Here is a 16,370-nt window from a genome sequence, read left to right as displayed (position 1 = left end):
ACCAAGCGAATATATGAAAATGATTGTAGCAGGGCAATGCTGTAATTGGTGGGAATTGCATCAAGTTTATTGAGATAAGGAAATTGGTAGGTCAGGTTAAAAATGTCGGGAGGCCAAAGGTGACAGAAGTTCAAACTTTTAATGATAGTAAACTCACTATCATGCCATGATTTAATCACCTTTGCTGAATCAAAAGTAAGAACAATATAATGAGAATAAAAACAACTTTATTTTAATGGTTGTGGGGAGCAAAATCAATTCCCAAACAGGTGAACCATCATGAAGTTTCATTGATGGAGACTACACACCAAGAACCAAAAAGCAAACATTCATTTTTAATACTTAAAATAAACCATCCATGCAACTTAATCATTGAAAAATAGGTTGAATTATATTGCTCGTAGAGCTGTTTACAAGGGATTTTATTTTCTTTTGGATCAAGTTAAATGGTCTCTCTATATCCAAAAAAGCAGGGGAATCCCTGCTTATGCTTTAAGACTACATCAGTTAGAAACTGTTGTTTTAAATTAATGCTCTAGTTTTGTTTCTTCATTCATGGGGTTGTTTCATTTGTTGTCTTACCAAATTTAGAAAGTGAAAAAGGCTACCATTTTTAGATATACTGTTTGATAAACTTAGAATAATGGTAGGAAGTGCTTGCCAGCTTACTTTATGTGGAGATTAAAGTGGGGGAATGAAGATAGAAAAGAAATTGCTTGTCTCACAGTGACTGTGGGTTTGGCTTGACAGGATCCGAAGCTATGTCTGAAGATCATACTGCCTAAGATAATTAACATGCCTTCTTTACCTGAAAATCATCAGAGAGAGAGAAGAGGATATGAAAGATGGGCCTACTAAAATCATTAGAATACCCACTCAATCACATTCAGTGTCCCTTTCCTTTATCGTTAGCAGCGGCAATCCCCAGCTAAAAGCCTGCGCTTGGTTGAAATGGAACCTAACTCCCCCCCTCCATCCCCTCCCCTTTCAAACCTAATAAAGGAAAAAAAAGGTCAGTCATTTCATCATCCATGGTCCTCACAAGGGAGCTTCATGATGTGCATTGCTAAAGCATCTTAAAAACTGTGAAAATCCTTGAGTTTTGAATGATCCTCGTAAGCCATGTAATATTTTCTTCATTAATAAGTTTTCTAGTTTTTGTTCTGAATCAATAATGTTCATTTGATGATCATTGATTAATTTCCAAAACATTATTATTTCACAAGTCCGAACTCTTGATCATGTTAATGCTTCCTCATCAACTACAAAAGACTCTTGCCAAGAAACAAAGGCAGAGATGTTTCTATCATATTATACTAAAACCTTGTGAATTACATGTTTTAAGAAAGAAGAAAAATCACTAAAAGAAGATCCGCCCATCACGGAAAACCCTATGACAGTAACGTTTTTGTTTATTGGTATGGGCGTGTAGCTCGACCGTTTGGTGTGGAAACCTTGAAAATAAACAAAAGATGACGGTTTTATTGTTGCTCTGAAAAACACTAGCATGACTTGCCTAATCTTGGCAGATAGCTACGTCCATTTGAATTGTGAAAATAAAGCAATGAAAGTAATTTATCATACACGACTTTGCAACATTGCTAGCAGAAGAGAGAAGAATGAAAAGAGAAAACTCCTACGGTTCATCCTCCGAATCCATGACTGAATAGTAAGAGACAGAGCAGGTGATAATAACATAGTAACATATATCATAACGGAACTTAATGTACACCATCACAAGGTAAGACACTAGAACCTACAGAGACGATCTACAACACTTGGAAAATAATATGTGGGAAGGTTCAAGGTTGCGAAGAATGGGTTAAATTAGCGAATCAATGCCATTGGCATGGAGGAAAATGTAAAAAACCAAGCCAGCCTTAACTCCTTAAGGCCAATGTTTGCTTTGGCAACACAGTTTATCAACCTCAACCCAACTTTTCATTGACCTGTGAAAGGGAGAAAAGAGAAGAAAGGTTTGGCCTAGACATTGCATATTTCAATGGAGCCATAGTCAAGCAGTTCCTCAATCATTTGTTCAATGTGATCCTCTTCAAGAGACTTGAACGGCTGGGTTCTTTCTACTTGAGCTTTCTTGACAACCCTATTGGCCTCTGTCTCTTGAACTGGCAATGGTCTCTTCTCCAGCAGGCGAACTCCCGTCCCACTACCTCTATCTGCAATGCCATTGTTGGTGATGATATGTGGAGTCGGTAGCTCACGTTTTGGCTCCTGCACTGATTGTTTTTTGGTCATTTGAAGTGAAGCCAAGTAGCATTTATGTAGTTTAGCTGTCAAAGTTGCTGAGAGCAGCTTGGATGATGATGACTGAGGTGCATTGGGATCGTAAGGGAAGTTAGTTCTAGTCCTAGGTCCACACATAAGCCTTGCAGCTTCATCATAGGCACGAGCCGCGTCTTCCGCCGTTTCAAATGTTCCCAGCCAAATTCTAGTTTTCCTGCATAAACCAAACGCTTCTGTTAGTACCCATAAGGAACAGAAAACCCATGCCTGAAGAGCTGTAATGTTCAGGGTTCACGAAACTCAAGTTAACTTACAAAAGAGGATGGCGAATTTCAGAAACCCAAGAACCCCAATGCCTTTGTCGGACACCTCGATATCGTTGTTGCGGTCTAGCCATGTTAGTGTAAAAGAAACGTTTCTTTTGAGAAAGTGTTTGCGGAAATGCCTGAATGAGCTAATGGGTGAGAGTGATGATGCTAGGGAGAGAGGGGAGGGGAGGGGCCTTTTTGTAGAGGACAGACATGGGGAAATCCACTGTCACGCAATTTGAAAAATTGGTGGGTCCCACAGAGTTTCAAGGGTCTTCTATCTTTTGTTCTTTTTTTTATCTACCTATTTAGTTACATTTGCCTGGTGATGATTGTTGAATAAATATGTAGGAGAAGCCAAATTTCAAACTTCAATTCACATGCTTATGAACTTATTATAACAATATATCTTGTTTCAAAAAAATAATTCTAGAATATAGAAATTCTAAGGTCAAATCCCCATAGATTCTTAAATTCAGATCATAATGACTTAAGTGCAGAAGCTACAAGTTGCTCCATAAAAAGAAAACAACAAAGAATACAAAAAGCTTATAATTTTGGTTTCAACTCTAAAAAAAATCTTTTAACATATCACAAAAACCATTTTTATTAGACAGTTTTGTGATGATAATATTTTAAAGAATCTTAAAATTTTCGTATTATCATGTTGTTGCAACCATTTGGTGTTTCATGTGGAAGTTTGAGCAGATTATTATTTTTATGTAATAAAACCAGCAAAGCAAATTGTTGCCTAAATGAAATATTCTGTGCATCAATTAGGCTTGGAATACTTGAGTCAATCTTATGTTGGATGTATGAATCGAAGAATCTTAGACAGCCATAATTACCATACAAATCTAAATGATTTCATTCTTTTTCTCTCATTCACTATTTATCAGCTCAATTCACCCCCCCCCCCCTTTAAATCCTAGAGATATTGGGATTATCCCCTATCTTTCAACATATATAATCGATGAAAATTTTATGTTTTGTGCGACTATGATTAAAAAGGTTATTAATGCATATATCAATTCGCAAAGTAAAAGGCACGTTAAAAGGTAGTTGCAAGCAAGTATTGCTCAAGTTACTTTTTTCTTAGCTGCTATTTTTATCTAATTAATTTACTTGATTAATGAATAACTAAATGATACAATAAGACAGAGTGGTGTTTTAACTTTTTCACACATATCTTGAGCAAATGTTGGCAACTTGATGTTTGTTTTTATGCTCTATTTTTGGACTCTTACCTGTTTCAATTTAACCCTAAATATCCAAAAATAGACCTTTTTTTTTTATTTTGAACAGCACATATGTATATATAATAAACAGACGCTTGCAATTGCAAGTTCTTTCACGGATGCAAACATAAAAAGAAGCCACAGCAGCAAAACAGCATGTAATTGGATAGAAAAACATTTAAAAAGTTGGTCTCAAACTTGGTTTACAGCTAAACCTAACCTATAAATTCTATATTCAGAGAAGTCAAAATATGAAATGAGAGGTAAATCAATTAAGGCCTAAATTGGAAAGAAAGAAAAAAAATGAGAGGACCCACGCTTCAGCACAGACGCGTATTAAGATGAATCCAAAAAGAAGAAAACTAAAAAAAAGAAAGCATAAAACATGGGTGATGAAAGGTGATGGATATGGCTGTCGTTTCATATCCAACCTGTGTGGGTATCCATAAAATCTTTCTCAAGGTGAAGCCGCAGCCGCCCACCCTATTAACTGACAATACACGCTTCTGTCTATTTTCACAGCTTCTTTTCCCTTCAACTCGCCCACTCACACACTTGATTGAACGAAATAGAATTTGTTTGAGAAAAAATTTGTTGGGATAAGAACACCCGTCATTTTCAAACATTTATTGTTTGCCTTGTCTTATGTATTTTCCTAACCACATTTGTTTATACGTATCCAATGACCATTAGAGACTGCTAAATCATGCTCACGGCTATGAACGTAGGAAATTGAAACAAGTTTCTTATTCTCTATATTCGGGTGTGGTTTAGTTTGATTAGGGTTGATGAGATGAGAAGAAAAAGGGGGAGGAAGATGATGTGATAGGAAAATGTTGTGTTCGTGAAGCAGGCCGCAGTCTAAGGGATTTAGGCGGTCAGCTAGCCAGGCTGGTTCTTTGAATTTTTTGGAAACCCCATACCACTTATCCCATCATTAGTTTTGACATGAAAATGATATCCCATAATCTCCATGTGATCATGTCACTGTTTTGTTTCTCTGACCCTTTTAGCTACCATATATACGTTGATTACTCTGACCCTTTTAGCTACCATATATACGTTGATTACTACTGTAATGAATTTAAACAAATATATATATTAGAATTTAAAATTTTAAAACAATAGACTTAATTATTATTTTGTACATCATTCAAACCCATTTAGAATTATGCTATTTGTATAATGATAAAATAATTAAAAATAACACTTGAGATTGCTTATTTTTGTTTTCCAATCCCAGTGTAAAGCCAAATCCAACCAAAATATTGAATCAAACTAACTTGGTAGGTAAGGAAAAGAGAAAGACAAGAAAGTTAGTAGAGAAATGAAAACATAAATTAAAACATTTGTAGCTTCAAAATAGGTACAAAAAGAAGTTGGTGATTGATGAAGCAGAAGCACATGTGTTGGCAAGTTAAAACTTCATATGCGTGATGGTTGATTGAAGAAAATCATGTGGCTGGAATAGGAATATTGCTATATGTATTGCAATTAACTATGTATTTAATTGGAAAGATCATGTGTTGCTTTGTTTGCCACTTCTTCCTCTTCCAAATAGATATATTAATCTTTCAAGCTAGAGTTTAAAAATAAAAACTATTTCTGACCTATATTCATGCCATGTTCATTGTATGTTTTGTTTTTCATCAAAATGTATTTCAATTTGGAATATATGAGTTAATAGAAAACTGAAGGGAATTAAAGAATTGAAGTACATTATTGCTCGTGGTTTGAATTAGAAATGTTACTACCTCAGAAAGAGTTATTGTGAAAACAAAAATTGATAAGCACAAATGGCTAGAATTTAATAAAAACAACACAAAATATTTTCACAGGAAACAAAATTGGAAGAGTGAACAATGGGGATTGATGCTGTGATAAGCAAACAATCAAAGATGACGCCATTGCTTTTTTCCACACGGTGGGAGCTTTCGCTTACGTGGTTTATGTACACAATTAGAGATGTTGTTTTCGAGAAATGATTACTTAAAGTTTTAAAGTAGGATGAATTAAATGTGCAATTTTCGATGATGTATTTCTTGAATCGAGTCTCAATAGATTTCTTTTAGTTTTAATTCTTAAAGATGATTTATCCAAAGTTAATTTTATAATTTCAGCCAATTAAAATGGAGACCATCATGTCTTCTAATTTGATTATGTGAATATGTGAGTTTTGTGGCAAGTTGTAACATTATCAATAATAATTTAATTATCTTAAAAGCTATTTATATGATTTTTGATTAAAAATTACACACGTAAGTAGTATAACATATCGATTTCACAAAGAATTATTACTAATTAAAATATCAATGGCTAAATATTATTCTAAAATCTATCCAAATTAACCAATAATATAATGTTCTAACTAATAATACAAATTAAATCAAAATATTCAATCCATGGTAAAACCCTAAAAGCACGTAAAATGATACCTGGTAAGGATTTATAGTGAAGTATTAAAGAGTTTTAATGAGGTGATATTGTAAGGTTATATGGTGTACAAATGTAGTCTATAACAGCATATTAAAAACAAATCCTCCTTGTTTTCAAGGTTTTGGGCTTTGCAATATCTTTGAGGATCCATTTGTTTTAGGCTTAGAACCCATCCACTGGAATATAGCGCACAATCTCTAATCGGATTATTTGAGTTGAATCTTCGGCCCATTTGTATCAGCAACTTTTTTTTTTCTCTTTCTTCACATTTCTTGGGCCTCTTCGTAAGAATAATATACTTCTCTTTACGAATTGAGCTAGTGCACTAGCATTCGGCGCCCCAAACTTAATGGCGGTCAAACGCGGTCTTCATATAAATTAGGGCCAATTTCAATTCCGTCTTCCCAGGGTTCTTTCTCTTTTCTTATAATCAGGGATTTTTCGGTCGTCGGTCCGAGCAGCCGATCGAAAGAAGAAGAAAACCAAAATGGTAATTTGATATTATTTCCTTTCTCTCTATCTTGTGATAAGTTTATGAGTTAATATACATGCTGATTGTTTGGTTTGATATTTTTCCTTTTGACATTAGTTCTTTGATTTAATCTGATGTTGATTTTGGTAGATGGAACCGAAATGAATAGCCGTCGCACAAGACATTCATAATAAAGAAGAAGTTGGCCAAGAAGAAGAGGCAAAATAGGCCTATCCCTCACTGGATCCGAATGCGCACAGATAATACCATCAGGTTTCCTTTATTTTTATGTTTATTTTTTAATCTCTTGCTATTGTTCTTTTCGGATTTTAATTTTTATCGTTTTTTATTAGGTATAATGCAAAGCGCAGGCACTGGCGTCTACAAAGCTCGGGTTTTGAGGTTCTTGGTTGTTGTTTGTGTTTTGTAGCTTGATTTGTGACTAATTTTAGGTTAGTTAGTTACAGTTAAAGAAATAGATTATACACAACTTGTGGGTTTGCATTTAAATCAAGTAAATTCCAGTTTGTGTGAGGAAATTGTATGGGTTAGGTTTAAAGATAATCTTTTGAATTCAGGTTTTGTTTCAACTATATGAGTTCTTTTAATGAGTTCTGGATTTAAGTTTTGCTTTGAGTAGGAAATCATGGGATATTCTAGCATGATTTAAGCATAGTCATGGTCGCTTGTTTCAATTTCTTTTGCCTGGTGAAGTATGAAAATGATCATAGTCGATCAAAATGACGTCTTCAGATATGGCATTGTGTTCTTTATGTTGTAATTGAAATCACGAACGTGCTACTTGATGAATGGTGCATTGTCAGTAGCTATTTTGTGAGAAACTTGAGAGAGTTCATTGGTTACAGATGTTGGGCATTTTATCGTTGTTGATATTGCATGATGCTTACCGTCATCAGTTCCACGTATGAATCAGTGGCAGATTAGACATTTACAGTAGTTTTTCTGACTCCAACATCAGACAGTATCGTCAAATCTGAACCATTCATGTCTGAGTCAGGTCACGATACGGTCTCAATATCCTATGGATTCCAATTCCAACAGCTCTCACTGATTTAGACTACAAAGAAAACCCAGATTGGGATTTTTTATTTATTCAATTATTGTGATATTTTCTTCATAAAGGAACAACCAAATGTACTCATTTGATATTTTAAAAATAAATAAATAAATGAGATATATGATTATATTTTAATCCCGTTCACCCGTATATCAAATAACAAATCGAAATAAAAAGGGCGTAAAAAACAGTCATTGTGCCAATTAACATTTGGAGTTTGTTGTTTCTGTAGACATCATGAATCCATCATCGGACACGGTCATCAATCTTGAACCATTCAGATCTGAGTCGGGTGAACGATATAACCTTCCTATCAAATGACATTTGGCAAGTGACTATGCCTCACTGTTAAGTCTACTACAACTATTTCGTGAATGACCGATATTTTACCCCTTCACAAATCACAATCTCGCTAGTGACGGCACGCATGCGGTTTCCGATTCCAACACCAATTTCACGGTTTTAACTAATTTTTTTTAGCTTAATAAATAATAAATAGACCCAGTTTTGAATTTTGATCATCACGAGCTTTCGCTTCGAACTCATCGCCCCTTTATTTCTCTAAGATCGTTCTTAAGTGAGAGCTCACCTCCTTTCGAACCCAACCCCACTCATCTCCTTTCTCCTTCCCAAATTCACATTGTTAAAGTTTAGGGTTCAATCAACTACTCATCTGACTGTTAGATTTCCAGATGGCTTCATCGGTGTTCTCTTTAGCTTCTGCAACTCCCTCTGCTTCACTTTCTTCTCATGATATTGAAAAGGTATTTCTGATCCCTTTCTTCTGTTTTTATTTTACTTACTGTTTGGTTATTGAGAAATGGGAAGATATCTTCACAGGGAAAACTGAATCTTAGAAATACCAGCTTGTGCTTCAAAAAAGAGAAAAACAATCCCTTCATGAAAATAAAGGTACTCTTTTTTCTTCCTATAATTTTCTGTTCCATTCGCAATTGTAGATCAACTCTCCGTGTAGTTAAGTAATTATAATTGGAAATTTTCCTATATCAATGTATGTAGTAATCCACTTATGTTGCAGGGTTTACATAGTTCGACTGCGGGCCGCTGGGATTTTTGTTCTTTCTTTTTTCCCTTTCTTTGCATCTTCATCCGAGTTATTTGGTTGTTTGCAGTCTTTTGGTCGAATATCAATGGTTGTCGCTTCCAATGTGTCTCGTTTTGAAGGTATAACAATGGCTCCCCCTGATCCAATTCTTGGGGTTTCTGAAGCTTTCAAAGCAGACAACCATGAGTTGAAGCTCAACCTTGGAGTTGGGGCCTATCGAACTGAAGAGCTAGAGCCCTATGTCCTTGATGTCGTTAAAAAGGTTAGTGAGTTCTTTCCTAAAGTAGTTGATAGTTCATATAATTTTATGAGTGGTGGTCTGCTCTAGCCTCTAAGTTCTCATTGACATAGCTTTTAATTTACTTTGCTTGTTGCTGTATGTGTGAGTATTCATTTCTTCAACAGTTATAAATTGAGCTGAAATTATTTTTATTCTGGAAACTGTCCGTTTTCTAGGCAGATAAACTTCTACTGGAGAAGGGGGAAAACCGGGAGGTAACTTAATTTACTAATTCGCATATATAACTGAAATCATCATCTCCTTTAAGGTTTCTAATTGTAGACTATTTTCACATGTAGTATCTCCCGATTGAAGGTTTGGCTGCTTTCAATAAGGTGACAGCAGATTTGTTATTTGGAGCAGACAACCCAGTTATAAAGCAACAAAGGGTACCTAAGAATTTTGCTGTTAAGGAAAAGTTTGAGAAGATTGAATTTGTTTCATTTTAATGTATGTATTTAATTTAACAGGTTGCAACAGTTCAAGGGCTTTCAGGGACTGGTTCACTTCGATTGGCTGCTGCGCTTATAGAACGATATTTTCCCGGGGGAGAAGTTCTGATATCATCTCCCACGTGGGGTGGGTAATTTACCATCTTAAACTTAGCTTGGAAATTTGTTCAATAGTATGTACTCTAATCATTAATGAAACTGTCTCACAGGTAATCACAAGAACATTTTCAATGATGCTAAGGTCCCATGGTCAGAATACCGATACTATGACCCTAAAACAGTTGGCTTGGATTTTGAAGGGATGATGGCAGACATCAAGGTCATCTTCTGCCTTAAAAAGCTCACAAGAAAAAATACCAATATCATCTCTCCCCTTCAAAGGATTTATTAAATTGCACTTTGCAGGCAGCTCCTGAGGGATCTTTTATTCTTCTTCATGGATGTGCTCACAACCCAACTGGTATTGATCCAACGCCTGAACAGTGGGAAATAATTGCAGATGTTATCCAAGAGAAGAACCATATTCCATTTTTTGATATTGCATACCAGGTATTAGTTGCCTGATATAAAACTTGGTTTAAGGTTGTGGTCTAAAATTGTACCATTATATAGAGTTCTGGTAAAGATAATATTTAGAGAGCTCGTTTATTTACTTTTGGTGATAGGGGTTTGCAAGTGGAAGCCTTGGTGCTGATGCAGCATCTGTGAGGATGTTTGTGGCCCGTGGTATGGAGGTCATTGCTGCTCAATCATACAGTAAAAATCTTGGCCTTTATGCAGAAAGGATTGGAGCAATTAATGTCGTTTGCTCATCACCAGATGCTGCTGCAAGGTGCAGTTGTACTTAACATCATGGAATGTTATGTAATGAACCTTTTCGTCAATTAAGCTAACAACTAGAAATGCATGCAAATCAAGAATAGGCCATGTAGCTAGATTTCTTTTATTTTTCTGTAATTTTGCTGTGTTACATGCAGGGATATATTAATTTCCCTTCATTCTTGACAATGGTAAGATTGTGTTCAAGTAAATATGCTGTCATATTTAACACTCTTAACTTTCTGATACATAGAGAATTAATCTTACAGAAAATACTTGATGGTTATGTTTAATTTGCATCGTGAATCTGTTGGCAAAGTTATAACCATTGAATTATTGTCTTTTCACATCCTAGGTTCCTTCACCAAGTGCTCTAATGAATATTAATTCAAATGAGTCGCATGTTACACATAATTTAATACTGGCTTCTAGTCCTTGTGAACGGTAATTGATATATTGTTTAAGGGCTGTGTTCTATTCTGTCTGTCTATTTCAGGGTTAAGAGCCAACTAAAAAGAATTGCTAGACCAATGTACTCAAATCCTCCTGTTCATGGGGCTAGGATTGTTGCCAATATTGTTGGGGATGCAGCACTCTTCAAGGAGTGGAATGCAGAGATGGAAATGATGGCTGGGAGAATCAAGAATGTGAGAGACAAATTATTCGACAGTCTTTCTTCCGAAGATAAAAGTGGGAAGGATTGGTCATTTGTTCTTAAGCAAATTGGAATGTTTTCATTCACCGGCTTAAATAAAGCTCAGGTAATAGCTTGCTCTCACCTTTCTTTGTCATTTTTGGAGTATTCATTTATTGCACTCTCTATATCACCACATCTTTGACCTATAACCTCGCGTTGGGTTCATGTTTTGCAAGGCCTTTGACGTATTAGAATTTAAACACTGTTACCTTTGAGTTAGCATGATAAATGGATTCAAAATTCAGATACCTGACTGGTTAAAATTGGATCATGTCGATAATAGAAGTATCATATTATAAATTTTCTGAGGCATCATAAGGCAATATTCTTAGTAATGGTTATTTGGTTTTTTTTTTTTAATAGTGTGATAACATGACCACCAAGTGGCACATATATATGACCAAGGATGGAAGGATATCCCTTGCAGGATTATCGTTGGCCAAGTGTGAATACCTTGCCGATGCCATCATTGATTCTTACCACAATGTCAGTTAAAATTAATGAAAAGCTGGGATGATGGTAACTTGGAATTTTAGTTGATTTGAACCGAAAACCATAAGGTGATTTTACAAAAAAGGATTTTGTAATAACGTGTGTTAGCTGGGCGTTAAACACTCATATATTTCAAGTTTTGATAGAGGTAATTTGCATCCTCTAGTTTGTTTTGCTGAATGTGGAAACTGGTGTAGTTTTCCAGCAAATCTAGAACGCATGGTTGTTTATTATAAGATTGCCTCCTACAATAGAGTTCCTGACTGATGATAGAGATAACTGTTGAAATTTAGGTTTCATAATTTGTTGTGTAATGTTATTTTCAAATGTTAAATAATTGTGTTTAAATCTTGGGATTATCAAGGATTGATTTTTTGTGTGAGAGCAAAAGATTAAGTGCTGCCCAAAGCGTCTCACAAAACATATTGCAACATACAAAAATGCAGATGTTTATAAACAAGTAGATTATCCTCTCCATATATTAAGTTCAGAATCAAATGCAAGGAGATAATTCAGAAACTAAAACTACTTTGAAAAGAATCACAGCTAAACTGTTAATGTCCCTCCAAGCCCCACGGGAACAAGAGGGACCAGAGAGTGCAAAATGTCGGTTATCAATGGGCGATGTTTTGGCTCGTCTTCAAGGCATAGATAAGCTATCACTCCAACCTGAATGTGGTAAGCATATATGATATCAGCTCGGTCTAGATGAATGATAGCATCAAATTCAAATTTTAGGCCAACCTGGTTTAAGTGGTTGACACTCATGGTGCCTCTGACCACGGGATCCACAACATTGGGCATGACATGTCTGTCGGTGAGAACACCCCTGGCCTGCATTCATAAATGACAATATTAAATGTACTAAAATCCAGACATTCTTACAGCGAATAAATGTGGGAGCAGGCGCGGACATACCCATCTTACAAGGCATTCCTGCCCTGATACTTCCGACGTTTCTAAAGCCTTTCTTCCTAATACAAGTTCCAAAAGTATAACACCAAAAGCATAAACGTCGCTCATATCTGTTAATATACCTGGAAAAACAGGTAAGCTTCTCCCCTAACAAGATCATAGTACAGTAGCGGAAAATGTGACAAATTTTTGTAATTACAGTATCTTGTCCAAAGATTCTGAAGAACCAATGAAAATTTTACGAGAATACCATTCAAAATGGATTCTGGAACTACTGGGACTGTTTTGCCCAAAAAGTTAAGACTTCTACTAAGCCCGCCTTCCTTGCCACCACCACCAGCAACAACAGCAGCCATACCAAAGTCTGAGATCTGGATCCCATACAAATGATGAGAAAGAAACCAAAGCTCACCAAAATATCAATACAATATCTAAATGCAAACCCAAGAATTCAGTACCAACTGCGCAAATAAATTTACACTCACACATTTCAATAGTTGATTTTGTTTACATCATTTGACATTGTTTACCTTAGCATTGAAGTTGGAATCCAATAGTATAGTCGAGGGTTTTAAATTTCTATGGATGATGGGTGGGATGAACAGCTCATTCAAATACTTTAATCCTCTGAGCAAACAAGTCAAGATATTAAACATTATTTAAAATCATATTATAATTAGTAAAATCTAGAAACTGCCCACTGTTCACCTTGCCATATCAAGAGCTATCTTCAGTCGCCTATGCCAACTTAGCTGAGAACCACGAGATGGTCCTAAAATCAAGAGGGAGAATTGGGTTAGTAAAAAAATAAAAAAAGAGTTCCTAAACAAGGGTGGAAAAATTTTGTACCATGCAATTGAGTTTCCAAGGAACCGTTGTGCATCAATTCATACATCACAAACCCTGTTTCATTTTCAATGCTATATCCAAAAGAAGAAATTACATTGGAATGATGAAATCTGCTCAATAATTTCACCTCATTCTGCAAGCATTACAGCATAATCAGAAAAACAACAACAACAAAAAAGGGTTCTAAATGTTTTAAAAAGTAGTTCAATAGTAATACCACAAATTATCTTTGTATGCCCTTAGTTAAGCAAAACACCTTCTTCACAGCAACTTCAGTACCATTATCAAGTATGGCCTTGTAAACAAGTTTAAATCCACTCTCATCCAATATGTTGATTTTATCGAAATTTTTAGTAGCTTTCTTAATCATTTTATAATCAATAAATGAAGCAAATCCTTTGAGTGACAGTGTACTCAATGAATTGCATTTAGCAAAGAATGATGATGGTGATAATGCAACCCCCTTCTCAGCATCTTCTACCAAAACATGAAGTAATTAGACCAGAATAATAATAAAAAGATTCACAAAATATCATACCAATCAAACGTTAATTTTGACTAATAAAACATACCAAGGCTCTGGTCATCAGCCTGAGTAAGTAGTTTTTCTGAATTCTTCTTCTTCTTCTTCCTATGAATCTTCCACAAGCAAACCAAAGACAATAAAATTGCAGTAAATGAAAAACAAAGTATAGTAAATGCTGCTATGAGCAATTTCTTGCGTATTGGATCCATTTTTTTTCGGTACTCAAAAGTTGAAACTTGCCAAAGGATATGAACTTAAAGGGTGAAATTTTGCAGGAAAATGCCTTTTGAAATCCGAGTAAATTTAATATTTCGGAGATAAAAGAGGTGAAATCTCCAACAATTATGAGAGAATAAACTGGGATTTGATTCATTTATGGAATACAATCAAGGAAACCAAGTCTTTTCTCATCCAGCCAGCATATAATAGATTTCAAATACATATTAAAGGAAACTCGATTGATTAGGCTGCCATTTTCCTTCCAGAAATAAAGCACGATATTAGAGGGAATCAAATAAATAGAGCGCGCCTCGAGATAAAGCCGCCATTAAATTAAAGATGCAACGATAAGAATTACCAGAGACTATATAAGAGTCCATAAATTTTGGGTTTTTTTTTCTCTTTTACAACAATTAAAGATTTTATTTTATTTTGCGGCAATTAATCAATCAAAGATTTAATAAAAATATCCTCTCAATTCCATTTAATTGCTGTTTGTGTATATTGCATCCCATCAATGGTATCAATGCAACACGTTTTTATTAATTACATCCCATTCCCACCCATAGTTATAAAGAAATCAAATCACAATATTAAATCAGATCTCTTGTTTATCACTATGGTGATTAGCAACTAATGCACACGTTTACGTTGCAAATCTCGATACCTTCTGTAATGGCCTAAATTCAAAGTTATTGGAACAATGGTTTCGTAACCATAGATCCGATTTAAAGAGAAATTTATTTCAATATTTTTGCTTGAAAATTGATATGATAGGAAAATCGTATGAAAATATTGATAGGAAAATTTTATCGATTTAGTGATTAGTTAGAAAAAGAAATTATTGAAGAAATTGGGTAAAATAAAGTATCGAGACCTCTATCTAGTAAAACCGAGTCGAAAATAATTTTATAAATATTTATGAAATGTTATTAATGTGGTATTAAAATTTCGTTAGGAAATTTTAATGTTTGGGTAGTCAATTAAATGAAAAGGACTAAATTGTAATAAGTGTAAAAGTTGCTAGAGTGATTAAATAGCTTAAGAGTCTAATGAGAAAGGATTTAAAAGGAATTAGACCCAAAAGTTATTTGGGCTGGACGGTAAGGGTATGAAATCAGCAGAAAAATTGATAAATTAAGGGTAAAATTGGAATATTGCAAAATTAACTAAATGAAACTAGGACTAAATAGGAAATATCTAGATTTTTCTTCATTTCTCTTCAATTCCAGCAGCTAAAAATGCCATAGGAGGGTTATCTAAACTGGTATTTCATAATTTTTGCACCAAGTGAGTTAATCCTTGCCTTTTTCTTGTAATTTTTGTGTTTCTAAGACTTTTACAACTAGGTCCTACTATTAAATTCATTAGTTTTTGATTTCATGGATGAAATTGAAAGTCACCATGGTTTAGTGCTGTAAGTTTATGATGAAATAGAATGAAATTAAAGCTTTAATTTGTTTATGAGATGATTTTATTAGGCAATTTCAATGGAAATTTATTTTTAGGACCTAATTGTGAAAATGTTTGGAATTAAAGTCTATTGCTGAAATTCTGATTCCTAAAGGTTGTAAACTAGTTTAAGGTGATAGAACAAAATGTTAATTGAGAAAAATCAGCTCAATTGAGAGGCTAATTGAGTAGGGACAAAATTATCATTTATTAAAAGTTTAGGGGAAAAATGGTAATAAACAGCTTGCACTAAAACAGTTTGGACAGCAGCAGTAGACTAACTTTGAAAAATCACCAAAAATTTTAGGAATCGAATTAGAAGATGAAAAAAATATGGAATTAAAGCTTATTGAGTCTAGTTTCTTATAGAAGAAATATTGTAAGCAATAGATTTGTAAATTTTGAGATATAATGAATTTTGTGAGACAAGGTCAGAATGAATTCGGGTTCCCCTGTTCTGACTTTGAAAACTTATAAAAAATTGAATAAAAATAATTAGGGACTTAAATTTATATGTCTAGAATTTTGAATAAGTCTATTTTTAATAGAAACAAATGAGAACATCATTTGAATTCTGTATAAAGAGATAATTTATTTTTAGTGAAGAAGGGTCAGAACTGTTAGACAACAGAACAGGGGTGACTTTGAAGAATAAACTGTACTGATTGGCTGAACAAAAAATTCTGAAAATTTTATGGTAAAAATATATATGAGTCTAGTTTCATGGAAAATTAACGGATCTTAATTTGGAGTTCCGTAGCTGAAGTTATAAATAATTTAGTGACTATGACTTAAGTAGACAACTTTGAATGAACTATAAATAATAG

The 16,370-nt window shown here is 34.4% G+C and overlaps 2 protein-coding genes, 1 long non-coding RNA gene and 1 pseudogene across 3 annotated transcripts; 2 read left to right on the top strand and 2 right to left on the bottom strand.

The window, feature by feature from the left end:
- Positions 1-1,260: 1,260 nt before the first annotated feature.
- On the bottom strand, positions 1,261-2,878 carry LOC108472770 (protein PPLZ02-like). The gene is made up of 2 exons (XM_017774327.2): positions 2,559-2,878; positions 1,261-2,458 (listed from the first exon to the last, which is right to left on the bottom strand). The coding sequence occupies exons 1-2, from the start codon at positions 2,639-2,641 to the stop codon at positions 1,984-1,986; spliced, it is 558 nt and encodes a 185-aa protein (XP_017629816.1). The 5' UTR covers positions 2,642-2,878; the 3' UTR covers positions 1,261-1,983.
- Positions 2,879-6,528: 3,650 nt separating this feature from the next.
- Positions 6,529-7,342, top strand: LOC108472860 (uncharacterized). Its single transcript, XR_001869612.2, has 3 exons — positions 6,529-6,716; positions 6,849-6,971; positions 7,052-7,342. It is a non-coding gene; the product is annotated as an uncharacterized LOC108472860 (long non-coding RNA).
- A 635-nt stretch (positions 7,343-7,977) lies between these two features.
- On the top strand, positions 7,978-11,930 carry LOC108474060 (aspartate aminotransferase, chloroplastic-like). The gene is made up of 11 exons (XM_017775948.2): positions 7,978-8,540; positions 8,617-8,688; positions 8,910-9,104; positions 9,299-9,337; positions 9,422-9,511; positions 9,593-9,701; positions 9,784-9,893; positions 9,980-10,123; positions 10,240-10,406; positions 10,890-11,154; positions 11,454-11,930. Exons 1-11 carry the CDS (start codon positions 8,469-8,471, stop codon positions 11,583-11,585), a joined length of 1,395 nt encoding a protein of 464 aa, XP_017631437.1. The 5' UTR covers positions 7,978-8,468; the 3' UTR covers positions 11,586-11,930.
- Positions 11,931-11,995: 65 nt separating this feature from the next.
- Positions 11,996-14,081, bottom strand: LOC108474061 (probable receptor-like protein kinase At1g80640; annotated as a pseudogene).
- Positions 14,082-16,370: the final 2,289 nt, after the last annotated feature.

The sequence above is a fragment of the Gossypium arboreum genome, chromosome 5 (genome assembly GCF_025698485.1).
Source record: "Gossypium arboreum isolate Shixiya-1 chromosome 5, ASM2569848v2, whole genome shotgun sequence".
Taxonomy (NCBI): Eukaryota; Viridiplantae; Streptophyta; class Magnoliopsida; order Malvales; family Malvaceae; genus Gossypium; species Gossypium arboreum.
Note: the sequence above shows the minus strand (reverse complement) of the source record. Positions and strands in the feature narration are given on the sequence as shown.